General features: G+C 52.1%; 4 protein-coding genes across 7 annotated transcripts in view; 2 read left to right on the top strand and 2 right to left on the bottom strand.

Moving 5' to 3' along the window:
- The window catches only part of TCTA (T cell leukemia translocation altered), a 405,836-nt gene that overhangs the window by 232,392 nt on the left and 148,402 nt on the right, over positions 1-25,042 (bottom strand). The window lies entirely within an intron of this gene.
- Positions 1-25,042, top strand: part of CCDC71 (coiled-coil domain containing 71) — a 224,062-nt gene that overhangs the window by 193,752 nt on the left and 5,268 nt on the right. The window lies entirely within an intron of this gene.
- On the top strand, positions 699-14,627 carry C2H3orf84 (chromosome 2 C3orf84 homolog). Its single transcript, XM_050781006.1, has 4 exons — positions 699-1,821; positions 3,410-3,523; positions 13,694-13,750; positions 14,180-14,627. The coding sequence occupies exons 1-4, from the start codon at positions 1,795-1,797 to the stop codon at positions 14,594-14,596; spliced, it is 615 nt and encodes a 204-aa protein (XP_050636963.1). The 5' UTR covers positions 699-1,794; the 3' UTR covers positions 14,597-14,627.
- Positions 16,050-21,371, bottom strand: KLHDC8B (kelch domain containing 8B). Of its 2 annotated transcripts, XM_050780962.1 has the most exons (6): positions 20,866-21,371; positions 19,402-19,911; positions 18,133-18,297; positions 17,570-17,794; positions 17,373-17,474; positions 16,050-16,931 (listed from the first exon to the last, which is right to left on the bottom strand). In XM_050780962.1, exons 2-6 carry the CDS (start codon positions 19,775-19,777, stop codon positions 16,735-16,737), a joined length of 1,065 nt encoding a protein of 354 aa, XP_050636919.1. In that variant the 5' UTR covers positions 19,778-19,911; positions 20,866-21,371; the 3' UTR covers positions 16,050-16,734. The 2 variants fall into 2 exon arrangements, with proteins under 2 accessions (XP_050636919.1, XP_050636920.1); XM_050780963.1 differs by lacking the exon at positions 16,050-16,931 and having other exon boundaries at positions 17,070-17,474; positions 19,372-19,911.

Raw genomic sequence — 25,042 nt, 5'->3', positions numbered from 1 at the left:
CCACCACGTCTAGCTAATTTTTGTATTTTTAGTAGAGATGGGGTTTCACCGTGTTAGCCAGGATGGTCTTGATCTCCTGACCTTGTGATTCACCCGCCTTGGCTTCCAAAAGTGCTGGGATTACAGGCGCATGCCACCATGCCCAGCTAATTTTTTTTGTATCTTTAGTAGAGACGGGGTTTCACCATCTTGGCCAGACTGGTCTTGAACTCCTGACCTCAGGTTATCTGCCCACTTTGGCCTCCCAAAGTTCTAGGATTACCGGCGTGAACCACTGCAGCCAGCCCATGCTTTTTATTTTTAATAATTATATTTTAAAAATTATTTATGTTGGCCGGGCGCGGTGGCTCAACCCTGTAATCCCAGCACTTTGGGAGGCCGAGGCGGGCGGATCACAAGGTCAGGAGATCGAGACCACAGTGAAACCCCGTCTCTACTAAAAATACAAAAAAAAATTAGCCGGGCGCGGTGGCGGGCGCCTGTAGTCCTAGCTACTCAGGAGGCTGAGGCAGGAGAATGGCGTGAACCCAGGAGGCGGAGCTTGCAGTGAGCCGAGATCGCGCCACTGCACTCCAGCCTGGGCAACAGCGTGAGACTCCGTCTCAAAAAAAAAAAAAAAAAAAAAAAAAAAAAAATTATTTATGTAAAAATAGAGACAGGGTCTCATATCGACCAGGCTGGTCTTGAACTCGTGTACTCAAGCAACCTGCCCGCCTTGGCCTCCCCAAGTGCTAGGATAACAGGAGTGACCCACCACACCCAGCCAGTTCATATGTTTGTATCCATAAATCATAGCATTGTTTTGTATATTTGTATTATTTATTTATTTATTTGAGACAGGGTCTCATTCTGTCTCTCAGGCTGGAATGCAGTAGCACAGTCATGGCTCACTGCTGCCTCGCCCTCCTGGGGTCAAGCAATCCTCCCACCTCAGCCTCCTGAATAGTTGAGACCACAGGTGCGCATCACCACGTCTGGCTAATTTTTGTATTTTTTGTAGAGATGGGATTTCACCATGTTGCCCAGGCTGATCTTTAACTCCTGGGCTCAAGCAATTCGCCCACCTCAGCCTCCCAAAGTGCTGGGATTACAGGCATGAGCCACCATGGTTACTAAAGGGGGTGAACTGTTTAAGTCCCTCTTTTACAAATAAGAGAGAATTCAGTCAATAATTTTTCCAAGGGTAGCTCAGAATGGAACCATAATGTCAAATCTTTGCAAGTTCCTTCTCTGTTCTTCTGTTATACTCTATTCCTTTACTCGGCCCTTGAAACATTCACCTGTCATGATTAGCATTCCCAGTCACCACAAACTCCTAAGAGATAAATTGGCAAAGCCTATTCTGAAGCAGTAATTTTATCCTAAAAGCCACCAAACTCTTTAACATTTCTTCTGACTCCATGGAATGCTTTCTAAATTTATATTCCTGGCAGTATGAATGCATAGGTTTTTAAATGCAGGATTTGCCCACATTTAAAATGTTCTTTGAATATTTCATTGGCTGCGAATCCATTAGACTCTACCATGGAGCCCTGTGTGTTTCTATACATAAGGGCTCTTTCAGGCTGTTAATGCCAAGGGGCAGGTTTTTCTCATAGAGAAGAACTCGGGCAGCAAGGACAAAGGGGCAACAGGCCATGTGCTACCTCAACAAACAGCAGCAGCATTATGCAGTCACAACCTTCCCTTGTCACTAAGCAACAAAAGAATTGACCTCCAGAGATTCTCTTTCCTGAAGACATCCTCCAAAAAGACAAGAGGGAAGTTTGCCTTTTCTGCTCCCTTCTTGGAAAGATGCAAAGTGCGTTAGTAGGCTCCTGGGTAAGAGTGCACTTTATGTTAATCCTGGCCCCGGCCCTCTGATTGTACCCAAAATCTGACTGAGTTATGACAGTGAAGTGAAGAGGTTTTCATCTGGCATCTAACCTGGAATAGGACCCTGAGCTTCCCACTTCCTCTCCACCATCTTGAGGTCACCCCTGGAGGCTGCCTAGTCTTCCTAACACTTTGCCCCCTTCCATGCATCATGGTCTCCTACAAGCTAGTGGAAACTCCTAGTCCTCTAGCCACTCCATTTATTCCTAGTTAATTGTTTGAGCCACTCAAACTTTTGGAGTTTGGCTGCTCTCTAGTCTGGGAACATTTTGAGGGCAAATACTGTGTTTTTGTCCATCTGTATTTCCTATGCTCAGCCCCATGCCTGGAAGACAATAAAGGTTCGATAAATACTGTTGAACTAACCTGAATAGAGAGTGAGGGGTTTCTGACAGAGAAGGATAGACAGACAAAGTGATCCATGTCTTTGGATGGAAAGATATGAGGCTTTCTAGTCCTGTTAAATAGCCCATTGTCATGGCCAGAGGGCAGGCTTAGGACGGGTTCTTCTGCTCAGGGTTATAATTGTAGAGGGCCAGACACACCCATCCTCTCCAGGGAGAACTTAGGACAAAGAGGCTGGGCCATAGGAGTTCCCAGACATGATCATCCACAGAGTGTCCACGTAATGACATCAGCACAGTACAGCCCCTTTCTTGAACCTCTGATAGTTGCTTATTTCTGTCTCCTGACAGTTCCTCTCTCTGAAATCCCCTCCAGGCCAGGCGTGGTGGCTCATGCCTGTAATCCCAGCACTTTGGGAGGCCAAGATGGGCAGATCACGAGGTCAGGAGTTCGAGACCAGCCTGGCCAACATGGTGAAACTCTGTCTCTACTAAAAATACAAAAATTAGCCAAGTGTGGTGGTGGGCACCTGTAATCCCAGCTACTCGGGAGGCTGAAGCAGGAGAATTGATTGAACCAGGGAGGCAGAGGTTGCAGTGAACTGAGATCACACCACTGCACTCCAGCCTGGTGACACAGCAAGACTCCGTCTCAAAAAAAAAAAATCAGCCTGGCATGGTAGTGGGCGCCTGTAGTCCCACGTACTTGGGAGGCTGAGGCAAGAGAATGCCTTGAACCTGGGAGTCAGAGGTTGCCGTGAGCTGAGGTTGTGCCACTGTACTCCAGCCTGGGCAACAAAGCAAGGCTCTGTCTCAAAAAAAAAAAAAAAAACCTGTGGGGAGAACAACAAAGGGGATTTCTTCTCTGGCTCTTTAGGGAAGGACCACACCCCTGATCAGTGGCCCTGCCCACAACTCTCTCCTCTGAATGAATGGCACTCCTTCCCTACACATGCATAGCCCAAGTGGGTCATTACAGCTGAGTTCAACTGTCCCAATGATGGATGAAGACACTTCTATACTGGCCCATCTCCAGGAGTGTCCTAACTCCTTAGATTCTTTCTATTCTGTCAGGAACTTCCAGAAGGGGCTTCTGGTCTGGCTTTCCTGGAACCCTCAGTTGGGGACCTGAGGTCTAGGACTCATGGTCGAGATTTGAGTGAGTTATCCTCATTCCTGTCTTGTTATAGCACAACAATGGCTTCTATGGGCACTACAGAAGCCAATTCAAGAGTGAAAGTGCTAGAGAATACCGCCTTGCAGCCAAGCCCCAGCCTCCAGCAGTGTTCCTGCAGCGATGTCAGGTACAAGGCAGACCTGAAGGCAGTGGGGGTGACTGGACCAGTTCTTGCCTCTCCCAGAACCCAAGAGCATCATCCCATCCCTTCCATGGCTGTATTGACACCTATCCCTGGGACGAGCTTTACCTTTCTTCTCTGAGATGTCAGATCTTTCCCCTACAGACAGGGTAGAAAAGAGTGAGTGCCAAACTGAACCGTCTTGCTCACTGCCCTTTCTAGATGGACAAAGGGTAAGGGCCTAGCTGGGGTGGGTAGCTACAGGCAGACAGCCTCTAGAACCCAGGAAGTAAGCTTTGAGTTTTGCTGACAACTATCTTCACATTCAGATTCCTTAATGCTAAGAAAGCCCATGGTCCATCCCACAGCCAGCTTCACAGTCCAGGGCCTTGGAAATTAGTAGGAGGCCTCCTCTGGTCAGGGAAGTAGTACAGGAGGCAGCTGGGTACTGGCCTACACATTTGGCCAGGGAATACTGGAAAGGAGTGATGGCACAGGTAGCCTGGAGTGGCTATAACAGGCTTCTGGAGAACAGGAAAGGGATACAGGGCCATAGGCCCTTTACTACTTACAGGCCTGGAGACAAGGAAGGGGCACCGTGTATCATAAATCAGGGTCATGGCTGGGCAAGGTGGCTCATGCGTGTAATCCTAACACTTCGGGAGGCCAAGGCAGATGGATCACTTGAGGTCAAGAGCTTGAAACCAGTCTGGCCAACATGGTGAAACTCCATCTTTACTAAAAATACAAAAAAAAAAAAAAAAAAAATAGGCCAGGCACAGTAGCTCACGCCTGTAATCCCAGCACTGGGGTGGATCACCTGAGGTTGATAGTTCAAGACCAGCCTGACCAATATGGAGAAACCCCATCTCTACTAAAAATACAGAATTAGCCTGGCTTGGTGGCACATGCCTGTAATCCCAGCTACTCAGGAGGCTGAGGCAGGAGGCTGGCTTGAACCCAGGAGGTGGAGGTTGCAGTGAGCCAAGATCAGATAGTGCCATTGCATTCCAGCCTGGGCAACAAGAGCAAAACTCCGTCTCAAAAAAAAAAAAAAAAAATTAAACCGGGCATGGTGGTGCACACCTGTAATCCCAGCTACTCAGGAGGCTGAGGTAGAGAGAATTGCTTGAACCCAGGAGGCAGAAGTTGCGATGAACCAAGATGGCACCACCACACTCCAGCCTGGGTGACAGAGTGAGACTCGGTCTGAAATAAAATTAAAAAATCAGAGTCATAATAGTAAAAAGCATACTCAGCAGAACTCAGAAGGTTATGTTTACAAAGGATTGCTTGTGACAGCCTCAGATAAAGGCAGTCCCACAGGCTGGTAGCAACCAAGTGGTTAGTACTACTGAGCAAAAGGGACAAGGGGGAGGCATGACGTCTAGAATCGAGAAGGAGATAAAGGTATGGAAAGGGTCACCCTGACAGGAGCAGTAATCCTAGGTAGAGAGACATAACCAGGTGGGAAGTGCCTAGGAGGGAGCCAAGAGAAGAAACACTTCCTCTCTCTTTTCCTCCATCTCCTCCCAGGGCTCCCTGGTGGCCAGAACAAAGGGAGTGTAGTGTTGAGTGCAGTCAGGTCGGCCTCCAGAGCAACAGCTGGGTACAGGAAGGCCCAGAAGGACGTGAAGGGGTGCCTGAAACAGGTACCACCCACTGCACCTTCTTGCTTCCCAGGCTTTTGCCAGGTCCTATTTGATCTGCCATCTGGATTTTCTATGAATTGCTTTCCCAGGCTGAGACTAGGGTCCTGGAGGCTGCTATTTTATGGAAACTGAACTTCCTCAGCATATGCACTTGCAAGGGCTGCCTGCTACAGCCTACCAAGCCAGGCCCAGATGCAGCTCCAGACTGTCAATCCAGGGCTACCTCCCTTTTGAGACTGATGGGATGTGGGAAGTACAGAAAGAGAAGCAACCCAGAGACTTCCTGTTGTATGTTTGTCATTGCCCTCAGTGGCAGCTCTCCTCCCAGAGATTGGAACATCCTATCAATCTGGTAAACTCATTCCTCAGAGGCCGGGCGCGGTGGCTCAAGCCTATAATCCTAGCACTTTGGGAGGCCGAGACGGGCGGATCATGAGGTCAGGAGAACGAGACCATCCTGGCTAACACGGTGAAACCCCATCTCTACTAAAAAAATACAAAAAACTAGTCGGGCGAGGTGGCGGGCGCCTGTAGTCCCAGCTACTCGGGAGGCTGAGGCAGGAGAATGGCCTAAACCCGGGAAGCAGAGCTTGCAGTGAGCTGAGATCCGGCCACTGCACTCCAGCCTGGGCGACAGAGCGAGACTCCATCTCAAAAAAAACCAAAAAAAAAAAACTCATTACTCAGAAACAGACATGTAAGGGACATGTTTTGGCTGCAGATCAATGTAAGGATTTTCTACACAAAAAATTTACTAGCATTAGCAGCAGCCCCAAGTAGCGTAATCTGTGTCTTGGATTCAGGTTATATAAATGTCAAATATCGGCCGGGCGCGGTGGCTCAAGCCTGTAATCCCAGCACTTTGGGAGGCCGAGGCGGGCGGATCACAAAGGTCAGGAGATCGAGACCACAGTGAAAACCAGTGAAACCCCGTCTCTACTAAAAATACAAAAAATTAGCCGGGCGCGGTGGCAGGCGCCTGTAGCCCTAGCTACTCAGGAGGCTGAGGCAGGAGAATGGCGTGAACCCAGGAGGCGGAGCTTGCAGTGAGCCGAGATCGCGCCACTGCACTCCAGCCTGGGCAACAGCGTGAGACTCCGTCTCAAAAAAAAAAAAAAAAAAAAAAAAAAAATGTCAAATATCATGGTTCTTCCTAGGTCTAAAGTTGTTTTAATTAATAGGACTGCTCAGAGAAGTTGCACATTTTCATTTTTTTTTTTTTTTTTTTTTTTTGAGACGGAGTCTCGCTCTGTAGCCCAGGCTGGAGTGCAGTGGCCGGATCTCAGCTCACTGCAAGCTCCGCCTCCCAGGTTTAGGCCATTCTCCTGCCTCAGCCTCCCGAGTAGCTGGGACTACAGGCGCCCGCCACCTCACCTGGCTAGTTTTTTGTATTTTTTAGTAGAGACGGGGTTTCACGGTGTTCGCCAGGATGGTCTCGATCTCCTGACCTCGTGATCCGCCCGTCTCGGCCTCCCAAAGTGCTGGGATTACAGGCTTGAGCCACCGCGCCCGGCCGCACATTTTCATTTTGCATTGACTGAGAGGTACCAGGTTTCAGCTGGCAGATTCTAGCTATCGTATTTTTCTTTTTTTTGAGACAGAGTCTCACTCTGTCGCCCAGTCTGGAGTGCAGTGGCTCGATCTCTCCTCACTGCAAGCTCTGCCTCCCAGGTTCACGCCATTCTCCTGCCTCAGCCTCCCAAGTAGCTGGGACTGCAGGTACCCACCACCATGCCTGGCTAATTTTTTTTGTATTTTTAGTAGAGACGGGTTTCACAGTATTAGCCAGGATGGTCTCAATCTCCTGACCTTGTGATCTGCCTGCCTCGGCCTCCCAAAGTGCTGAGATTACAGGCAGATTCTAGCTATTGTTTTTTTTTTTTTTTTTTTTTTTTTTTTTTTTGAGACGGAGTCTTGCTCTGTCACCCAGGCTGGAGTGCAGTGGCCGGATCTCAGCTCACTGCAAGCTCCGCCTCCCGGGTTTACGCCATTCTCCTGCCTCAGCCTCCCGAGTAGCTGGGACTACAGGCGCCCGCCACCTCGCCCGGCTATTTTTTTGTATTTTTTAGTAGAGACGGGGTTTCACCGTGTTAGCCGGGATCGTCTCTCGATCTCCTGACCTCGTGATCCACCCGTCTCGGCCTCCCAAAGTGCTGGGATTACAGGCTTGAGCCACCGCGCCCGGCCTAGCTATTGTTTAAAGCCTTTCTAAGATGTAGCATCCACTCTCCTTTGGTTTGTAAAATTTTTGTCCATGACATACAGATGCAAGAAAATTATTTTTTCTTTTTTTTCATTTTTTCTTCTAAAGCAGATTAATCTCTTTCCAGCCTTCAACTGCCTGATTCTTGGGAAATATAATTCTGGTCCTCTTAGTTCCTCAGGTTGGACAAGAGTTCTGTCTGGTTGGGTGCAGTTTCTTTACCTGCAGTGCCATGATTGCTAGGCCCCTGCTGCCATCCCATCCCTCAGTTTACCAAGGAGCCTCCTTTCTTAGTGCAGACTGCCCAGCCCGCACAGGGGCCCTTAGCCCTACCACATGCAAATACTGCCCCTTCCAAGGAAACCCACCTCTCTTCCAAGGCTTCTTAAGATGGAATCCCAATCCTAGCTCTACCTGTTCAGAAACCATGGATTTTACCACCTCGATGGAAAAGGAGCCTTGAATGATTAAGAAACAAAGATGCTAGTGATCATTCTTTGCAGGGCAAGAATACCCAGAATTGCCTGGGTAGAGAGGAAATGATTGTGCTTCTCACCAAGCTCCCACAGTTTTGAGAGAACAAAACTCACTGGGCATCAATAAATTATCCTGCCACTATAGGAATAGTGAATTTCCAGTCAGAGGTGCCTCCGACAGGAAAGACATATACATTCTAGGGCTAAGTGCAATTTGGTAGCTGAGGATAGACACGGGAGAAATTTGGGGGTCAATTGAAACTTGCCCCAGACTCCTAGATTTTAATTGAAACTTTCATTGAAATAATTATCAATTCATAAGCAGTTGTAAAAAATAATAGAGATTTCTTCTACACTTTGCCTGGTTACCTTCAATGGTAACATCTTGCAAAGCTATGGTATAATATCACAACCAGGACATTGACATTGATTGACATAAGCACTAAGGTTCATTCAAATTTCCCTAGTTTTACTTGTACGTGTGTGTGTGAGTGTGTGTGTGTGTGTGTATTAAGAGCTATAGGCTGGGCACAGTGGCTATGAGCAGGGCGCAGTGGCTCACGCCTGTAATCCGCATTTGGGAGGCCAAGGCGGGCGGATCACAAGGTTAGGAGATCAAGACCATCCTGGCTAACATGGTGAAACCCCGTCTCTACTAAAAAATACAAAAAATTAGCCAGGCATGGTGGCGGGCACCGGTAGTCCCAGCTACTAAGGAGGCTGAGGCAGGAGAATGGAGTGAACCCAGGAGGCGGAGCTTGCAGTGAGCCAAGATGGCGACACTGCACTCCAGACTGGACGATAGAGCGAGACTCCATCTCAAAAAAAAAAAAAAAAAAAAAAGAGCTATAAAATTTGCCGGGCACAGTGGCTCACACCTGTAATCCCAGCACTTTGGGAGGCCAAGGTGGGCAGATCACCTGAGGTCAGGAGTTCAAGACCACCCTGACCAACATGGTGAAACCCCATTTCTACTAAAAATACAGAATTAGCGGGGGTGGTGGCACAGGCCTGTAATCCCAGCTACTTGGGAGGCTGAGGCAGGAGAATCACTTGAACCCAGGAGGCAGAGATTGTGGTGAGCCAAGATTGCTCCATTGTACTCCAGCCTGGGCAACAACAGCAAAACTCTGTCTCAAAAAAAGAAAAAACAAACAAACAAAAAAAAAGAGCTATAAAATTTTAGCTGGGTGCCCAGCACTTTGGGAGGTTCAGGTGGGCGGATCATGAGGCCAGGAGTTTGAGACTGGCCAACATAGTGAAACCCCATCTCTACTAAAAACACAAAAAATTGTTCGGGCCCACCCAGGGACGCGGTGGTTTTTAGCGCGGTGGCTCAAGCCTGTAATCCCAGCACTTTGGGGGGCCGAGACGGGCGGATCACGAGGTCAGGAGATCGAGACCATCCTGGCTAATATGGTGAAACCCCGTCTCTACTAAAAATACAAAAAAAAAACTAGCCGGGCGAGGTGGTGGGCGCCTGTAGTCCCAGCTACTCAGGAGGCTGAGGCAGGAGAATGGCGTAAACCCGGGAGGCGGAGCTTGCAGTGAGCTGAGATCCGGCCACTGCACTCCAGCCTGGGCTACAAAGCGAGACTCCGTCTCAAAAAAAAAAAAAAAAAAAAAAAAAAAAAAACCACAAAAAATTGGCAGGGCATGGTGGCAGGCACCTGTAATCCAAGCTACTTGGGAGGCTGAGGCAGGAGAACAGCTTGAACCCAGGAGGCAGAGGTTGCAGTGGACTGAGATCGAGCCACTGTACTCCAGCCCGGGCAACAATATGACACACTGTCTCGAAAAAAAAAAAAAAAGAGCTTTAAAATGTTATCGCCAATGTAGTTTTGTGTATCTAACACCACAGTTGACTGTGGTGGTAGACCAACATCACAAGGGATCCCTGGTGCTGCTCTGTTTTTGTTTTTGTTTTTTTTCAAGTTTCGCTCTTGTTGCCGGGGCTGGAGTGCAATGGTGTGATCTCGGCTCACTGAAACTTCTGCCTCCCGGGTTCAAGCAAATCTCCCGCCTCAGCCTCCCGAGTAGCTGGGATTACAGGTGCCCACCACTGTGTCCAGCTAATTTTTTTGTATTTTTAGTAGAGACAAGGTCTTACCATATTGCCCTGGTTGGTCTCAACCTCCTGACCTAGGGTGATCTGCCTGCCTCAGCTTCCCAAAGTGTCAGGATTACAGGTGTGAGTAACCCCGCCTGGTCTATGGAATTTTTTTTTTTTTTTTTTTTTTTTTTTGAGACAGAGTCTCACTCTGTCGCCCGGGCTGGAGTACAGTGGCCGGATCTCAGCTCACTGCAAGCTCCGCCTCCCGGGTTTACGTCATTCTCCTGCCTCAGCCTCCCGAGTAGCTGGGACTATAGGCGCCCGCCACCTCGCCCGGCTAGTTTTTTGTATTTTTTTAGTAGAGACGGGGTTTCACTGTGTTAGCCAGGATGGTCTCGATCTCCTGACCTCGTGATCCACCCGCCTCAGCCTCCCGAAGTGCTGGGATTACAGGCATGAGCCACTGCGCCTGGCTGCACCCTTGACCTCTTAAGCTCACGTGATCCTTCCACTTCAGCCTTATTAGTTGCTGGGACCACAGGTATGCAACACTACGCCTGGCGTTTTTTTAATTTTTTTGTAGAGACAGTATCTGGGAGCCTTGCCATGCTGCCCGGGCTGGTCTTGAACTCCTGGGCTCAAGCAATCCTTCCTCCTTGGCCTCTCAAAGTCCTGGGATTATGGGTGTGAGCCACTGCACTCGGCCTCAGCTTGCTTTTTTTTTTTTTGGAGACAGAGTCTCTCTCTGTTGCCAAGGCTGGAGTGCAGTGGCGAGATTTCAGCTCACTGCAACCTCTGCCACCCAAGTTCAAGCAATTCTCCTGCCTCGGCCTCCCAGGTAGCTAGGATCACAGGCACCCGCCGCCACACCCAGCTAATTTTTGTATTTTTAGTAGAGACGAGGTTTCACCATGCGGCCAGGCTGGTCTCGAACTCTTGGCCTCAAGTGATCTACGTGCCTCTGCCGCCCAAACTGCTGGGATTATAGGCGTGAGCCATTGTGCCCAGCCTCAGCTTGCATGTTGAGGAATGAAAGCTTCCCACCTTCTTGGAGTTTTCATTCTGCTTGAAGACTACCATCGGACTGTCTAAGGCAGGCGGTTCTAAAAAGGGAACTCTTAAATACATATACAATAAATTCTACCCTGAAGATTCTGGCTCAGGGATCTAGAATGGATTTTTTTTTTTTTTTTTTTTTTTTTTTTGAGACAGAGTCTTGCTCTGTCACCCAGGCTGGAGTGCAGTGGCCGGATCTCAGCTCACTGCAAGCTCCGCCTCCCGGGTTTAGGCCATTCTCCTGCCTCAGCCTCCCGAGTAGCTGGGACTACAGGCGCCCGCCACCTCGCCCGGCTAGTTTTTTGTATTTTTTTAGTAGAGACGGGGTTTCACTGTGTTAGCCAGGATGGTCTCGATCTCCTGACCTCGTGATCCACCCGTCTCGGCCTCCCAAAGTGCTGGGATTACAGGCTTGAGCCACCGCGCCCGGCCTAGAATGGATTTTATCTGGGGACCTGCTGTCAGCCATAACCTATACTCCCAAGCCAGCCAAGCCTGACCTTACCAGATCTGGCCACTTCAGGTCTACAGCAGGAGAAACTGAGTGGCTGGGTATGGCTCTGAGGGCAGAAGCCAGTCACAAAGGCAAGAAGGTGGTCTTGGGACAGATTCCTGCTGAAGCCTGCAGGCCTAAAAGATGGTCTTTCTCTGCCTGGGAGTGGAGCAAGGCTCTAGCTCCAACTGAGCCAAAGTAAATTCCCTTGGGCCAGGACCTTCTGTCCCTGTTCATTAATTTTTTTTTTTTTTCCTGTCGCCCAGGCTGGAGTGCAATGGCACGATCTCAGCTCGCTGCAAACTCTGTCTCCCAGGTTTAAACAATTATCCCGCTTCAGCCTCCTGAGTAGCTGGGATTACAGCCAGACATCACCACACCCAGCTAATTTTTTTGTGTGTTTTAGTAGAGACGGGGTTTCACCATGTTGGCCAGGTCGGTCTTGAACTCCGACCTCAAGTGATCTGCCCGCCTCAGCCTCCCAAAGTGCTGGGATTACAGGCGTAAGCCACCACACCCAGCCTAATTTTTGTATTTTTAGTAGAAACGGGGTTTCAGTATGTTGGCCAGGCTGGTCTCAAACTTCTGACCTCAGGTGATTCACCTGCCTCGGCCTCCCAAAGTGCTGGGATTGATTACAGGTGTGAGCCACCGTGCCCAGCCTGTTTATTGATTTAACAGCAACATATATTGAGCAGTGCTGGAGTTATAGATATGAGCAAGACAGACTACCTTTGCCCACAAGAAGCTTATGTTCTAATGGCGGGGCATGCGATGTTCTCATCGGTGGGGGGAACATCATATAGAATAATATAGTATGTTAGCAGGTGAAAAATGCACAGTTAGAGTGATGGAACCATTGGCCTAGTGCTCAAGGAAGGAAGAGGGAGGTGTGAGGGAATTGGAACAGGTGGTGCAAAGCCCTAAGTGGGAGCACCTGGTATGTCTGAGGAGCAGTGGGGAAATCAGTGTGGCTGGAGGTAACAGAAGGACCAATATCGTGTGGGTCTCACAGACCACTATGATGACTTTGGCTACCACAAATAGGAGGAACTGTTGTGAATTTTCAGCAAATGAGATGTGCTCTCATTTATGTACTAACAGAATTATGCTGGCTGCAAAGTGGACAACAGACTGGAGGGGCAAGTTTGAAAGCAGGGACACCAGGCAGGAAGCTCTTGCAATAATTCAGGCAAGAGGCCGGGTGCGGTGGCTCACGCCTGTAATCCTAGCACTTTGGGAGGCCAAGCCGGGTGGATCACAAGGTCAGGAGATCGAGACCACGGTGAAACCCCGTCTCTACTAAAATTACAAAAAATTAGCCAGGCGCGGTGGCAGGCGCCTGTAGTCCCAGCTACTCGGGAGGCTGAGGCGGGAGAATGGCCTGAACCCAGGAGACGGAGCTTGCAGTGAGCCGAGATCGTGCCACTGCACTCCAGCCTGGGGGACAGAGTGAGACTCTGTCTCAAAAAAAAAAAAAAAAAAAATTCTGGCAAGAGAGGAATGTGGCTTGGATCGGGGAAAACAGTGGGCATGCTGAGACGTGGTCTGGTCCTGGGCACATTTTGACCACAGTATCAACAGGATACTGGCACATTCAATGTGGGGTATGAGAGAAGAGAATCTAGGGGACTCAAGGTGTTTGACAGGATCTGGCTGCCGTAGTCTGAGCTGGGGGAGGCTGTAGGTGGAGTGTGTCTGGGACGACCCAAAGCTCAGTCATATGTTTGGAGATGCCCAATTGGGCATTTACATGGAGATGTGGAGTAGGCAGTTGTCTACTGAGCCCAGAGTTCAGGAGAAAATTTGAGCTGGAGATAGAAATTCCAGTTTTCAGATGGCATTTAGGGCCAAGAGTCTGGGTATGTTGATGGGGGAGTAAGTGTGGATGCAGGGGAGGAGAGGACTCAAGTGCTGGGCAATCAGAGTTAAGGCCCAGCTTGAAACTCAGCCACTGCTCCCCTGATGGGAGGATGTCCTAGCAGATGCCTCCTTATTGAGGACCCTCCTCAATAAGGGTTCCACGGTCTTCTGCTTCAGGGAAAGTCCCAGGTTGAGATATCCCAGGACTGAAGTGTTGCTTTAATTAGTCTCTGTCCTCTGTCTGTTGGCAGTTTAGCAGCTTAGGGGCAGTGGCTCCTGGTGACTTCCCTCCATTAGGGACCCTGAGGCAGTGATCCGGGTAAGGGCGGGTAAATAAGCATCATTTTCCCTATTCACTTTCTTTCTCACTATCTTTCAAGGAGCCGGCGCAGCAACACTTCTTCTCCAAGCATGACAACCGTACTTCCTTTGACAAAGTGAGTGCCGAAGAGAGGAAGAATGGCAAGCAGTCCCCCAGCCTAAGTTGAAGTCTGGACAGAGCAGGTGGTAGGGTGGAGGGGATGACACTGAGGGAGGGCTCCTTATGAAGGCAGAGGAGTGGCTATCTTCCCCCACAAACTTTTTCCTCTGGGAAACAGCCTATTCCCCCAAACAGAGACATCTCTATGTTGGTTTCCTCTGCCAGCTTGCCAGACAATGTGCAAGTATCCTGTGGGCCACTAACTTTCTGGGTGCTTCACCTTAGAATGAAAGACATCACTGGGGAGACAGGCCAAGGAGGCCAGGGTACAGGCCAAGACAGCCTGGCCTAGGACAGGCATCACCAAGCAGACTTGGGGTTAGGAGGGGTCCAAGAAGGTGCTTGGTGCCAGGAATATGGGCCAATGGCCCGTATCGTTGAGGAGGGCCCCTACTGCCTGCTGCAGGGAATTGGAAGGCGGAAGGACCTGGAGCGCCTGTGGCAGCGGCACACCTTCCTGCGCTGGGCACCCTGTGAGATAGAGTTGCGCCAGCAAGGGCCCCTGGAATCTTCTTACCAGGCTGATTTCCGACCAGGCCCAGGACTCAGTGGCCTCCCCCAGCGCCTCGTCCACTTTGTGCAGGTCCAGCCTTCCCATGCCAGGACCACCTACCAGCAGAACTTCTGCTACCCATCCCGGGGTGGCCACTGTGGCAGTTACAAGGTAGGGCCCCAGGCGCCAGTCACAGACATACTGCCTGACCTCCCAGTGATCCCAAGACCCAAGCTGCTGCAGCACTACCTTCATGCTGGGGTCTCTGAGTGTCTAAACTGGTCCAGAGCATTAAACAAGGACAGCTGACACAGCAGCCTCTCTGTGCTTGCAGCCCACAATGGGATGCAGCCCAAGAGGATGAAAGGTAGTAATGGGCTGCCAGGTCCTGTGCCTGTCTTCCATGGCACTTGTGCCCATGGTGTTTGTGTGCTGGGCATGGGAGGTGCTGCTCTGGGATCCCTGCCACTAAGTGAGAAAGGGGAGGCTAAGAGTCCAGGAGGGTTGCCATAGCCACAGCAGGTGGGTTCCAGGGTCCCAAGTACTACTCTGTTCTTGTAGCAAACCCAGCTGTAGAGAGGAAGATTAGAGGGCAGTCCCAGTCTAAGTTGAAGTCAGGACAGAGCAGGTGGTAAGGTGGAGGGGGTGACACTGAGGGAGGGCTCCTTATGAAGGCAGCAGAGTGACTATCTTCCCCACAACCTTTCTCTTCTGGGAAACAGCCTATTCCCCCAAACAGAGACGTCTCTGTGTTGGTCTCCTCTACCAGCTTGCCAGACAATGTGCAAATATCCTGTGGGCTGCTGACTTTCTAGGTGCTTCACCCTAGAATGAAAGGCATCACTGGGGAAGCAGGCCAAGTATTCAGTGTAGCTATGGGGAAAGCAGACCCCAGAGACCTGTACTAGCAGGCAACAAAGGCTGGAAGAAGGAAGAGTTAGCAGCTTTCTCAGGAGGCAGCTGCCTTCGAGGGGTTTGTTGGATGGCCACACAGTCCTGTCCAAGAGACAGCTGCCCCACAGCTGAGGCAGAAGGAGACTGCCCTGGGCCACAAAACCCACTGAACCACCCCTCCCTGTGGGGGTGAGCAGAGACCCTAAGGAGACACTCTGTAACTTGAATCTGGAGGTCTTCCTAACCCTGTGGTATTTTGTTGTTGTTGTTGGTTTTTTTTTTTTTTTTTTTTTTGAGACGGAGTCTCGCTCTGTCGCCCAGGCTGGAGTGCAGTGGCGCGATCTCGGCTCACTGCAAGCTCCGCCTCCCGGGTTCACGCCATTCTCCTGCCTCAGCCTCCCGAGTAGCTGGGACTACAGGCGCCCACAACCGCGCCCGGCTAATTTTTTGTATTTTTAGTAGAGACGGGGTTTCACCGTGGTCTCGATCTCCTGACCTTGTGATCCGCCCATCTCGGCCTCCCAAAGTGCTGGGATTACAGGCGTGAGCCACCGCGCCCGGCCCTTTGTTGTTGTTTTCTGAGCACTTCTCTGGTCATCCTATCCCACCATCCTTTGGTGACATGTGACAGCCCTTCCTTACTGTCCTAGTGCTCTCTAATCCCCATGACAGTAAGGAGGTGCTGTCATCACATGTTGCCAAAGAATAAGCTCTGGCTTAGATGGAACAGAAATACCAAATCACTTTGGGAACACCGACCAGATCCAAGAGGCTCCTTCTGGACCCTCATCCCTAGGAGCATTGAGACCCCCAAAGGAAGGCAGGGGCAGTGGAAGCAACAAGGGAGTTCACACCAGGGTCCACACACTAGGTTTTAGCAGCACTTTTACTTCCACATCCAAACTCCCTGGGTCCTCACAACAGCCCTGTGAGGTAGGTAGGGTAGGAAGGTTTCAGAGATCCCCATTTATAGATGAGGATGCTGAGGCACAGAGAGGTGAAGTGACTTGTCCAAGGTCATACAACCAGCAGTGTAGAGGGCCCAAAGCCAGCATTCCTCTGCTTGAACTCCTGCGCTCTGGCCCTCTGGCAGGTCCCACATCCTCTCTATTCTCTCTGTGTCCCCCACCCTCTCAACTCTCCTGGGTCTACAGGGACCCTAAAGGCAGCCTGGCATCTGGGATTTTTCAGGAATGGCAACTGGGGTGGGCCTGGTCAACTCCAGATAGGAACTGATCCTGAAGAACATGAGGCCAGCTTTCCTTCTCCCCATTTCCCAGTTGGATGGAAGGCCTAGTAGGTCCCAGGGCAAGGATGGAGCTAGGCATGATTCATGAAAGAATGGTGATAAAGGTAGGTGTAAGCATATGTGTGTCCTGCACTAAAGGCAAAGGCTCCCCTAACCCAAGGCCCCAAGGCAGTGTCTCAAGTGCTCACCCCTGTGCCTCTCTCATCCCACAGAGCCACAGTGAGTGTCCTCAGCAGCAAAAGGAGCCATAGAAATAGCTGCCTCTGGCAATGAGCTGCTCCAGTGGACAGCTCCCACCAGGCCTTCAGACCCCATCACGCAGACACAGTGCCTCCACGGCTTGACTGGGGCCCTGGGCCACACCCCCAATAACAAACAGCCGGGGCCCAGCCTGCAGACTAGAGCAGGAGCAGCGGGCAGTGGGCATGGCTGGCAATGCCTCCCAGCGCCTCCTTGCAAGGCTAAAGCTCTCCACAGAGCCCAAAGGACATGGCTGGTTTCCTGCAAGAAGGAGAGAGAAGGCTGTGAGAGGCACAGGCTGTAGGGACTCCAGGCCCTTCTGCTCCCTGAGCCCAGAGAATAGCCCAGTAGGTATCACCCTAGGATGAGCTATCAGTGCCTTGCTCTTCATTGCCTGTGTTCATCATTTGTTCATTCATTCATGTTTCTATATGTTCTCTTGACTGTGCATACAGTGGTCATTTCTCCTGCTGCTGTCTCGTAGACCCTTGCAGGTGCTTGACAGAGCCCCCAGTCACTGAGGAACACCCTGAGTGCTGGGCCAGGGAGACCACATCCTGCCTGCTTCACAGATAGGGAAAAGAGCTCACAAAGCCCTGACCCCTGGAGTGCCTGGAGATGGGCAGAAGGTGGCACACATGCTGGGGGCTACTCTTGCCTGTCTTGGGACTCCCTCCTCTCCCCAGCCCCATAGAGACTTACCAAGGCCCCCAATGGCCACAATGTGGCCCCCAAGGGACCCAACCACAAAGTCTGCCCTCTTATCCCTCATGCGCAGGCTGCGGGGCAGTTTGGTCCAGGACCCTGCAGGAGAGGGGAGGTCAGATCTAGTGACGTATGCACTATGCCCCTCCATCCCACAGAGAGTGGCAGGACAGCCCAGGACAACCACTGCTCACCATGCTCCAGGTCAAACATCTCCACAGTGTTGACAAAGTGTGGGCGAGAGTAGAAGTTGTGGGGCCCAGGCTGCTGCAGGCCACCCAGGCTAAAGACGCTGCCTTCAGCCATGGCGCAGCCAGCAAAGGCCCGACGGCTGGGTAGGCTTGGATGCCGGGTCCATGTACGGGCCTCCAGATCAAAGGCTTCAAAAGCAGTCACCGGGAGCTTGCCCTGGCGGCCCCCTGTCAATAGAATTGGGGTACCTGGGAAGGAGCCCAGGAGGCTTGGTGTGCTCCTTACTCACTAGGTTGCTGATCTGCCTGCCTCAGCCTCCCACATCCTGCTGTGTGCACACTTGCACATGAATCATCCACCCCACAGTCCCTCAGATACTGGGGTTTGGTTTTCCAACCACAGCAAGACCACCAGGGGTCAGAGCCTCAGAGCAGGCATGGATCACCCCAACAAAGCTTATTTTGTTCTGCCATCCTAGACTGAGCCCGATCCCTATCCCAGTCAACCTATGAGGATGAGAATTTCTAAACTCTGAGCCCCTTTCCCACATCCCCCAGGCCCTTACCCAGGACATAGATCTTGTTCCCATGCAGGAAGGTGGAGGCCCCATAGCAGGGTGTGGGCATGGAGGGTAGCGAAAGCCAGCAGTCCCGACGGGGCTCATACACACATACCTGGGCCTGGGGGGCCGTGTCAGGGCCCATTCCCCCCAGAGCATACACCATACCATCTGCATAGAAAAGAGTAGTTCAGATTGTACCCCAGCCTGCCAGGGTACCCCACCCTGACAGCTGCCCTGGTAAGGCCTGGGGGTGGCTGGAGACCCATGTGTTTATGGCATCCCTCGCCAGGAACAGACACTCTACTACCTGCCTGCAGTGGGGGCTGGGAGAGCTGGGATTCCTACTCTGGCCAGGGCCCCTCTGAGTAAAGAGCAGGAGGCAGCTGATCTAATTATAATCCGACTCTGTCTCCCTGGAGATGCTATGGCAACAGAGTCTGGCATCCAAGCAGGGCTGGCCTGGGCTGGTGGTCAGACTTGGAGGCCAGAAGGTGGGGACTCCCCTCGGGGAGGAACATGGGGGGATGGCTTAAGCCGGGGTGAGAAACATGGGGATCGATCTGCTTAGCACAGAGCTCAGTCTGGGGAGGGGGATTGGGGACCAGCTGGAGTTGGAGATGGGGCTGGGAGAGGAATGGCTTGGGTCTGCTGGGTAAAGATACTGTCCACAAGCCTTCTGCCCCAGGATCCCTGCCAGCACCTGTGTGTGACACTCTTTCATTAGAGTAGGCTCTCACCCTCTGTTAAACCCTCAGAGTCAGCTATGATATGTCTGGGGGCCTTGGGGTAATGGGCCAGTCAGCTGGGGGCTTCCATGGGAACCATCCCAGGTCATTTGGCCTTTGTCCATATCAGGCTGTCTGGTGTGTGGGAAGGGTTGGGGGTGGGGCAGGAAGTCTAAGCACAGGCTCTGAGCAGAGGCCCTACTCCTCTCCCCAATCCCAGGCTATTTATAACCCTGGGAGTCATTAGGCCATCCCACCCCCATCTCTTAGAAATGAGGAGTGGGGCAAGAACATGGCTAGGGTCTCCCATCATCCTGGGATTGGCTTGGGCTCTGCCTCCCACCTTAGCCAGAAAAGGCAGTTAATAGAAGGCTGCTGAAAGCCTAGCTCAAAGCTAGGCTGGAAAGGATACAGGGGATGAGGCCACATCCTGGGCACCCATGTAAAAATTACAGCTCTTGTTCAGTCTCTGAGGGTAAGGGACTAAGTCAGGAAATAATAAAAGGTGTTAGGGTACCTGAAGTGCCTTCCTTGGGATGCCACTCACCTCTCTCCACAGTTGCAACCCCCATGGCTGCTTGAGGGAGGGTGGCCCGACGCTCCCAGCGGCCCTCATCCATCAGGAAGGCCTCTACAGCAGCTACTGGGCTCTGGACCTCATCCACACCACCCACCACTAGCACCTGCTTGCCCAGAACTACCGCAGCTGCTCCAGCCCGGGCAGTGGGCAGGGGTGCCAGTGCCAGCCATGTGTGCGAGGCCATGTCCAGTGTCTCAGCAGTGTCCAAGGGCAGTCCAGCCCGGCCACAACCCCCCAACACCAGCAGGTGCCCATCTTGGTGTGCCACTGTGCCATAGACCCGGCAAGTGGGCATGGGGGGGAACACCTGCCAAGCAAAGGCCCGGCCACCTCCTGCAGACATGGTGTTCACTGCCAATGGCAGGCCATGCTGTCTGCTCAGACTGTAGGCCTCACTGGGGAGGCATGACAGGGCCTCATCTTGATTCTGCCAGGGCCACAAGAGGTATATGACCAGTCCAGGGACCTTGCCTTCACCTGGAGGAAATAGGGAAAACAGGGGTCAGGGCCACTGACCATCCCCTCAGGAAACAGATAAGCAGCCCATAGCTGAGGGCAGGGCTAGCCCAAAATCACTGGTGGGAAAGGCAGGGGGAGAACCCAACCCCTCTGGCTAGTACATCACTGTGGAGGCCCTCCTGGAGTGGGAAGGAGGGTAGACCCCAGGTACCCAGGAGCTTTTCCCCTTTCCCACTGGGGCATGAAGGATTCTGCTTCCCACCCACTACCCTAACCACTCAGCAACTGGGTCAAATCTGGGTCTAGGCGGGCGGTAGTAAGGTGATTAGAACAGGACTCTCCATCCAGGACCCTTCCTTTCCCCTCAACAAGCCTCACACTGGTCCTGCATGAGGGGAGTCCTACTATATCCTCCCCTTACTGGCTTCCAGAGTGCCCTGGGAAGCCTAGGGGTCCCCACGCCTACTGTCAGGGGTCAGACTCCAGAGTATCCTTACAACATCCTGGGGGCCATTCCACAGGGTTAAACTATTCCCACCAGTAAAAGGCCAGAGTCAGGCTGTGTTTCTGACTAGGGGAAGGACTGCACACCAGGGTTCCACACTCTCCTCTGGAGGTCCCCCACAGGAGTTTGCCCATTCCAAACCCCCCAGAAGCCAGATTTCCTGGTGTCCAGAAGTGGGATGGGGGGGCCGTTGGGGGAATCTCATGACCACAGGACTCCAGGGTCCGAGTTCAGGGCGTTTCCAGCAGGAATGGGCAGCTGGACTTCTGGGTTCCCTCGCAGCAGATCCCCAAGTTCTCCAGCCACCCCTTTCTCTTGAGGGCTACACTCCTGGACCCCTGGCAGGAGGGCCTCCTGGCCCCAAACTTCCAGTTCAAGGATGTGGTGGGCGGGTCTGGGCTAACGCGCTTGGGGTGCTACACCCCGCGCCCCAAACTTCCCCTGAGCGCGGTTCCCGCGGGACTCACCCGCCGGTGCTCCGATGCAGCTAGGGCAAGGGGTGCGCCGTTCGGCCTCCGCTGACGCTGGATCTGGCTGGGGCTGAAGTGGGGCTCTGGTGGGGCTCCGGCACTGCTCCGGCGCGGGGCGGGGCTGGGCCAGGTCCGCCCCTCGCCCCCCTCCCCCTGCGACTCAGAGAAACCTCCGCCCGCCTTAACCCTGCACATGCCGCAGCTGGAGCAGGGCGTGCCGATCCACGGTCACACGCAAACGGACAGATAAACGGACACGTGGACATTGGGCCTGACAGAATTTAGCGTCCGACCTCGGGCAGGAGTAGAAATGAGGCAGCGGCGAGCGACACAACACGTGTATGGCAAGGGGCAGTTCTGAGCCCTACCCAGCCTGGGTGCGCAGGCTGTGTAGAGCACGCCAGCCGAACCCGAGGGCTTGGGGGGCCGGCGCCTGCCCACCTCCGCTGAGCTACCAGGAGCCCAATGACAGGCTTCCCGGCGGCGCCCCCTGGAGGCCACTGGGGGCAGCCTGGGTCGCCCTTACCTGGGCATAAAGCAGGAATAGGTCTTACAGTGTACACTGAGGCTAGCGGGGGTGGAGGAACAGAAAGTACCGACCCTTCTACAAACCTGGGTGGGGAGAATTCCTGGAGGGAGTGATACTGAGCAGAGGATGTGCTGGAAGAGTCAGAGACCAGGGGACCTCCCAAGTGGGTCACTCTGGCCTTATCCTGTAGGGCCTGAGAGACCTGGGCTACTATACATGTTTAGGATCCTGGGCTTGCCTCTAACCAACTCTGGGGTCAAGCAAGAGCAAACTGGTGTGACAGGGGCCCACCTATATCAGGCCCAGACCTTGGCCCTGCCTATCTTCTGAGCATTCAGAGTATTAGCTAAGTCTTCAAGCTGGGGGCCCATTTGTACAGGTCAGTGGTACCTGTGGGAAGAGGTCCTTGCAGTTGTCTGTGTCTGCTCACTGCCTTGTCCCCCTTTCATGGACAGTGCTTATCTTAGTTCCCCCAAAGTAGACCTGGACAAAGATATACATGCATATAGTTAGTATGGGAGGTGAGGCCAAGAAACACCAGCAGTGGCAAGGAGACAAGGAAAGCAGCCAATAAAGGAAGTGTCATCAAGCAAGCTACCACTGTGGGCAATTGGGACCAAATCCTGCTGGGGATTCTGGGAGCCTGCATAGAACATAGGCCTTACATTATTGCTGCCCCCAAGAGCAAGGGGAGCTGAGGTACTCATTCTCAAATCTCCATTAGTCATGGGTTGAGAGCTGTTTGGGGGCATTACCTATTAACTCCCTGGCCTGCCTCACATCTGGCCTTCCCAGAAGTCTATGGGTAGACCCTTCCCCATGACCAGAGAAGAGAGCCTTCGCCCTTTTCAGGGACTGTCAGTTGGATTCAGTCGGCCTGCACAGAAATGGTGGTGCCAAGACTGGTTACAGACTGCACAGACCCTGACTTGAAGGCCTCAATTCTCCTTGTCCCACTTCACCTTGGACTTGCTCTTCAGTGCCCTCACTTGGGGGCACTGTTGCCACCCTCTTGTGATTGCCAATAGGCTTCCAAGAGGCTCACACTGCCCTGCAGTCCCCTTCACATTTGCTACTGTTCCCTTTCCAAGCTCCTTCCCCCTACTTTTCAGCAATTAAGCACTTACAAGCCACTTGCCTTTAGATACCTCCCAACACCCCAAGTCCCTCTAGTCTCCCCTTCCTCCCCTCCAGTCAAACTCTTGAAGCCATCTGTCCTCACAGCCTCCACCTTCTTGTTACTTGCCACCTCAGTGTGCTGCCACTCCTCCCCAAAAATTGTTCTTGGAGGCCGGGCGCGGTGGCTCAAGCCTGTAATCCCAGCACTTTGGGAGGCCGAGACGGGCGGATCAGGGGGTCAGGAGATCGAGACCATCCTGGCTAACACGGTGAAACCCCGTCTCTACTAAAAAAAAAAAAAAATACAAAAAAAAAACTAGCCGGGTGAGGTGGCGGGCGCCTGTAGTCCCAGCTACTCGGGAGGCTGAGGCAGGAGAATGGCGTGAACCCGGGAGGCAGAGCTTGCAGTGAGCTGAGATCCGGCCACTGCACTCCAGCCTGGGCAACACGGCCAGACTCCGTCTCAAAAAAAAAAAAAAAAAATTGTTCTTGGAAAAGTCATCATGGAATACCATAGAGCTAAAACTATATGTGCCTGTGGTCCTTAACTAAATCTTGCTAGCATCTTCAAAGTTTTGCCCCTTGTGACCTCAACTTCCTCCTGCTGCTTGTCCTGCCTCTCAGAATCCTTTTTGTTTGTTTTTGTTTTTTGTTTTTTGAGACACAGTCTCACTGTCGCCCAGGCTGGAGTGTAGTGGTGCGATCTTGGCTCGCTGCAAGCTCCGCCTCCCAGGTTCATGCCATTCTCCTGCGTAAGCCTCCCGAGTAGCTGGACTACAGGCGCCCGCCACCACGCCTGGCTAATTTTTTTTTTTTTTGTATTTTTAGTAGAGACAGGGTTTCACTGTGTTAGCCAGGATGGTCTCGATCTCCTGACCTCGTGATCCGCCCGCCTTGGCCTCCCAAAGTGCTGGGATTACAGGCGTGAGCCACTGTGCCCAGCCCACCTCTCAGATAAATATATATATATATATATATATATATACATATATATATATTTTTTTTTTAGCACGATCTCGGCTCATTGCAACCTCTGCCTTCCGGTGGTTTCAAGCGATTCTCCAGAGTAGTCCCAGCCTCCTGAGTAGCTGGAACTACAGGCACGTGCCACCACGCCCAGCTCATTTTTTGTATTTTTAGTAGAAACGGGGTTTCACCATGTTGGCCAGGATGGTCTCAATTTCTTGACCTCGTGATTTGCCCACCTCGGCCTCCCAAAGTGCTGGAATTACAGGCATGAGCCACGGCACCCGGCCTAGAATCTTTTGCAGGCTCTGCTTCTTCTCCATCACCAGGAATTGGATCCTCAAGATTCAACCCTGGCTTTTCTCCCTGGCACACATATTTCCTCTTGAGGCAATACCTCCCAAGCCACTGCCTTCATTCACATCTAGATCTCCATCAGATCTCTCTGCTCAGACAGAGGTGGGTCCAGGATCCACTGAGAACCATATGAGGCTGGAGGAGCAGGTGGCTTACTCGTGTAATACTAGCACTTGGGGAGACTGAGGTGGGCAGATCACCTGAAGTAAGCAGTTCGAGACCAGCTTGGCCAACGTGGTGAAACCCTGGCTCTACTAAAAATACAAAACACTGGCCAGGCGCAGTGGCTCACGCCTGTAATCCCAACACTTTGGGAGGCCAAAGTGAGTGGATCATTTGGGATCATTTGAGGTCAGGAGCTTGAGACCAGCTTGGCCAACATGGTGAAACCCCACCTGTACTAAAAATACAAAAATTAGCCAGGCACGGTGGCAGGCACCTGTAGTCCCAGCTACTCTGGAGGCTGAGGTAGGAGAATTGCTTGAACCGGGGAGGCAGAGGTTGCAATGAGCTGAGATCGTGCCACTGCACTCCAGCCTGGGCAACAAAAGAGACTCTATCTCAAAAAAAAAAAAAAAAAAAAAAAGGAAGAAGGAAAAAAGAACCATATAAGATGCCAAATGGAAAGCAAGGACTGGGTCCTGGGATCACCCTGTGGTCTCTCTCATCTCATCCCATCTGATCCCAGTTGTGCCTGTAGGCTCAGCATCCACTAGAGTCCAGGTCAAGTCAGACTGCACTCTGACGAGTGCTCCCAAAGAGTTCCATCTAGGGCATACTGGGCACCAGGAGGCAAAAAGTTAGGCCCTACCACCCCCAAAGGGAGCTAGGTACCCCATGATCCTTACCCCTAATCTCTATCATTTCCCCAGTTCTCATGTCTGGAGGGACACAGCAGAGCCAGAGGATTGGACCTACCCTTCCTCGTTCTCCATTTGCCCTAACTTCTGAGTTGAACATCACCAGAGAGAGGTCTGGATATACTTGCACTGGTGTCATCCCTGGAGGATGGGCTCTCACTCTCTATGGAAGGGGTTCCTGTTTGCACAGCCATGGCCCACCTGCACACAGGAGGCCAACACTGCTGGCTTTGGAGAAGCTGCACAAGGCAACTGGTTGAATCGGTCCTGAGAGAGTGAACAGTCAATCCTCAACCATGGACAGGGCCAGAGACTGGACTCACCCACAGCTGGGGACTGGGGG

Source organism: Macaca thibetana, chromosome 2 (assembly GCF_024542745.1).
Source record: "Macaca thibetana thibetana isolate TM-01 chromosome 2, ASM2454274v1, whole genome shotgun sequence".
Lineage (NCBI taxonomy): Eukaryota > Metazoa > Chordata > Mammalia > Primates > Cercopithecidae > Macaca > Macaca thibetana.
Note: the sequence above shows the minus strand (reverse complement) of the source record. Positions and strands in the feature narration are given on the sequence as shown.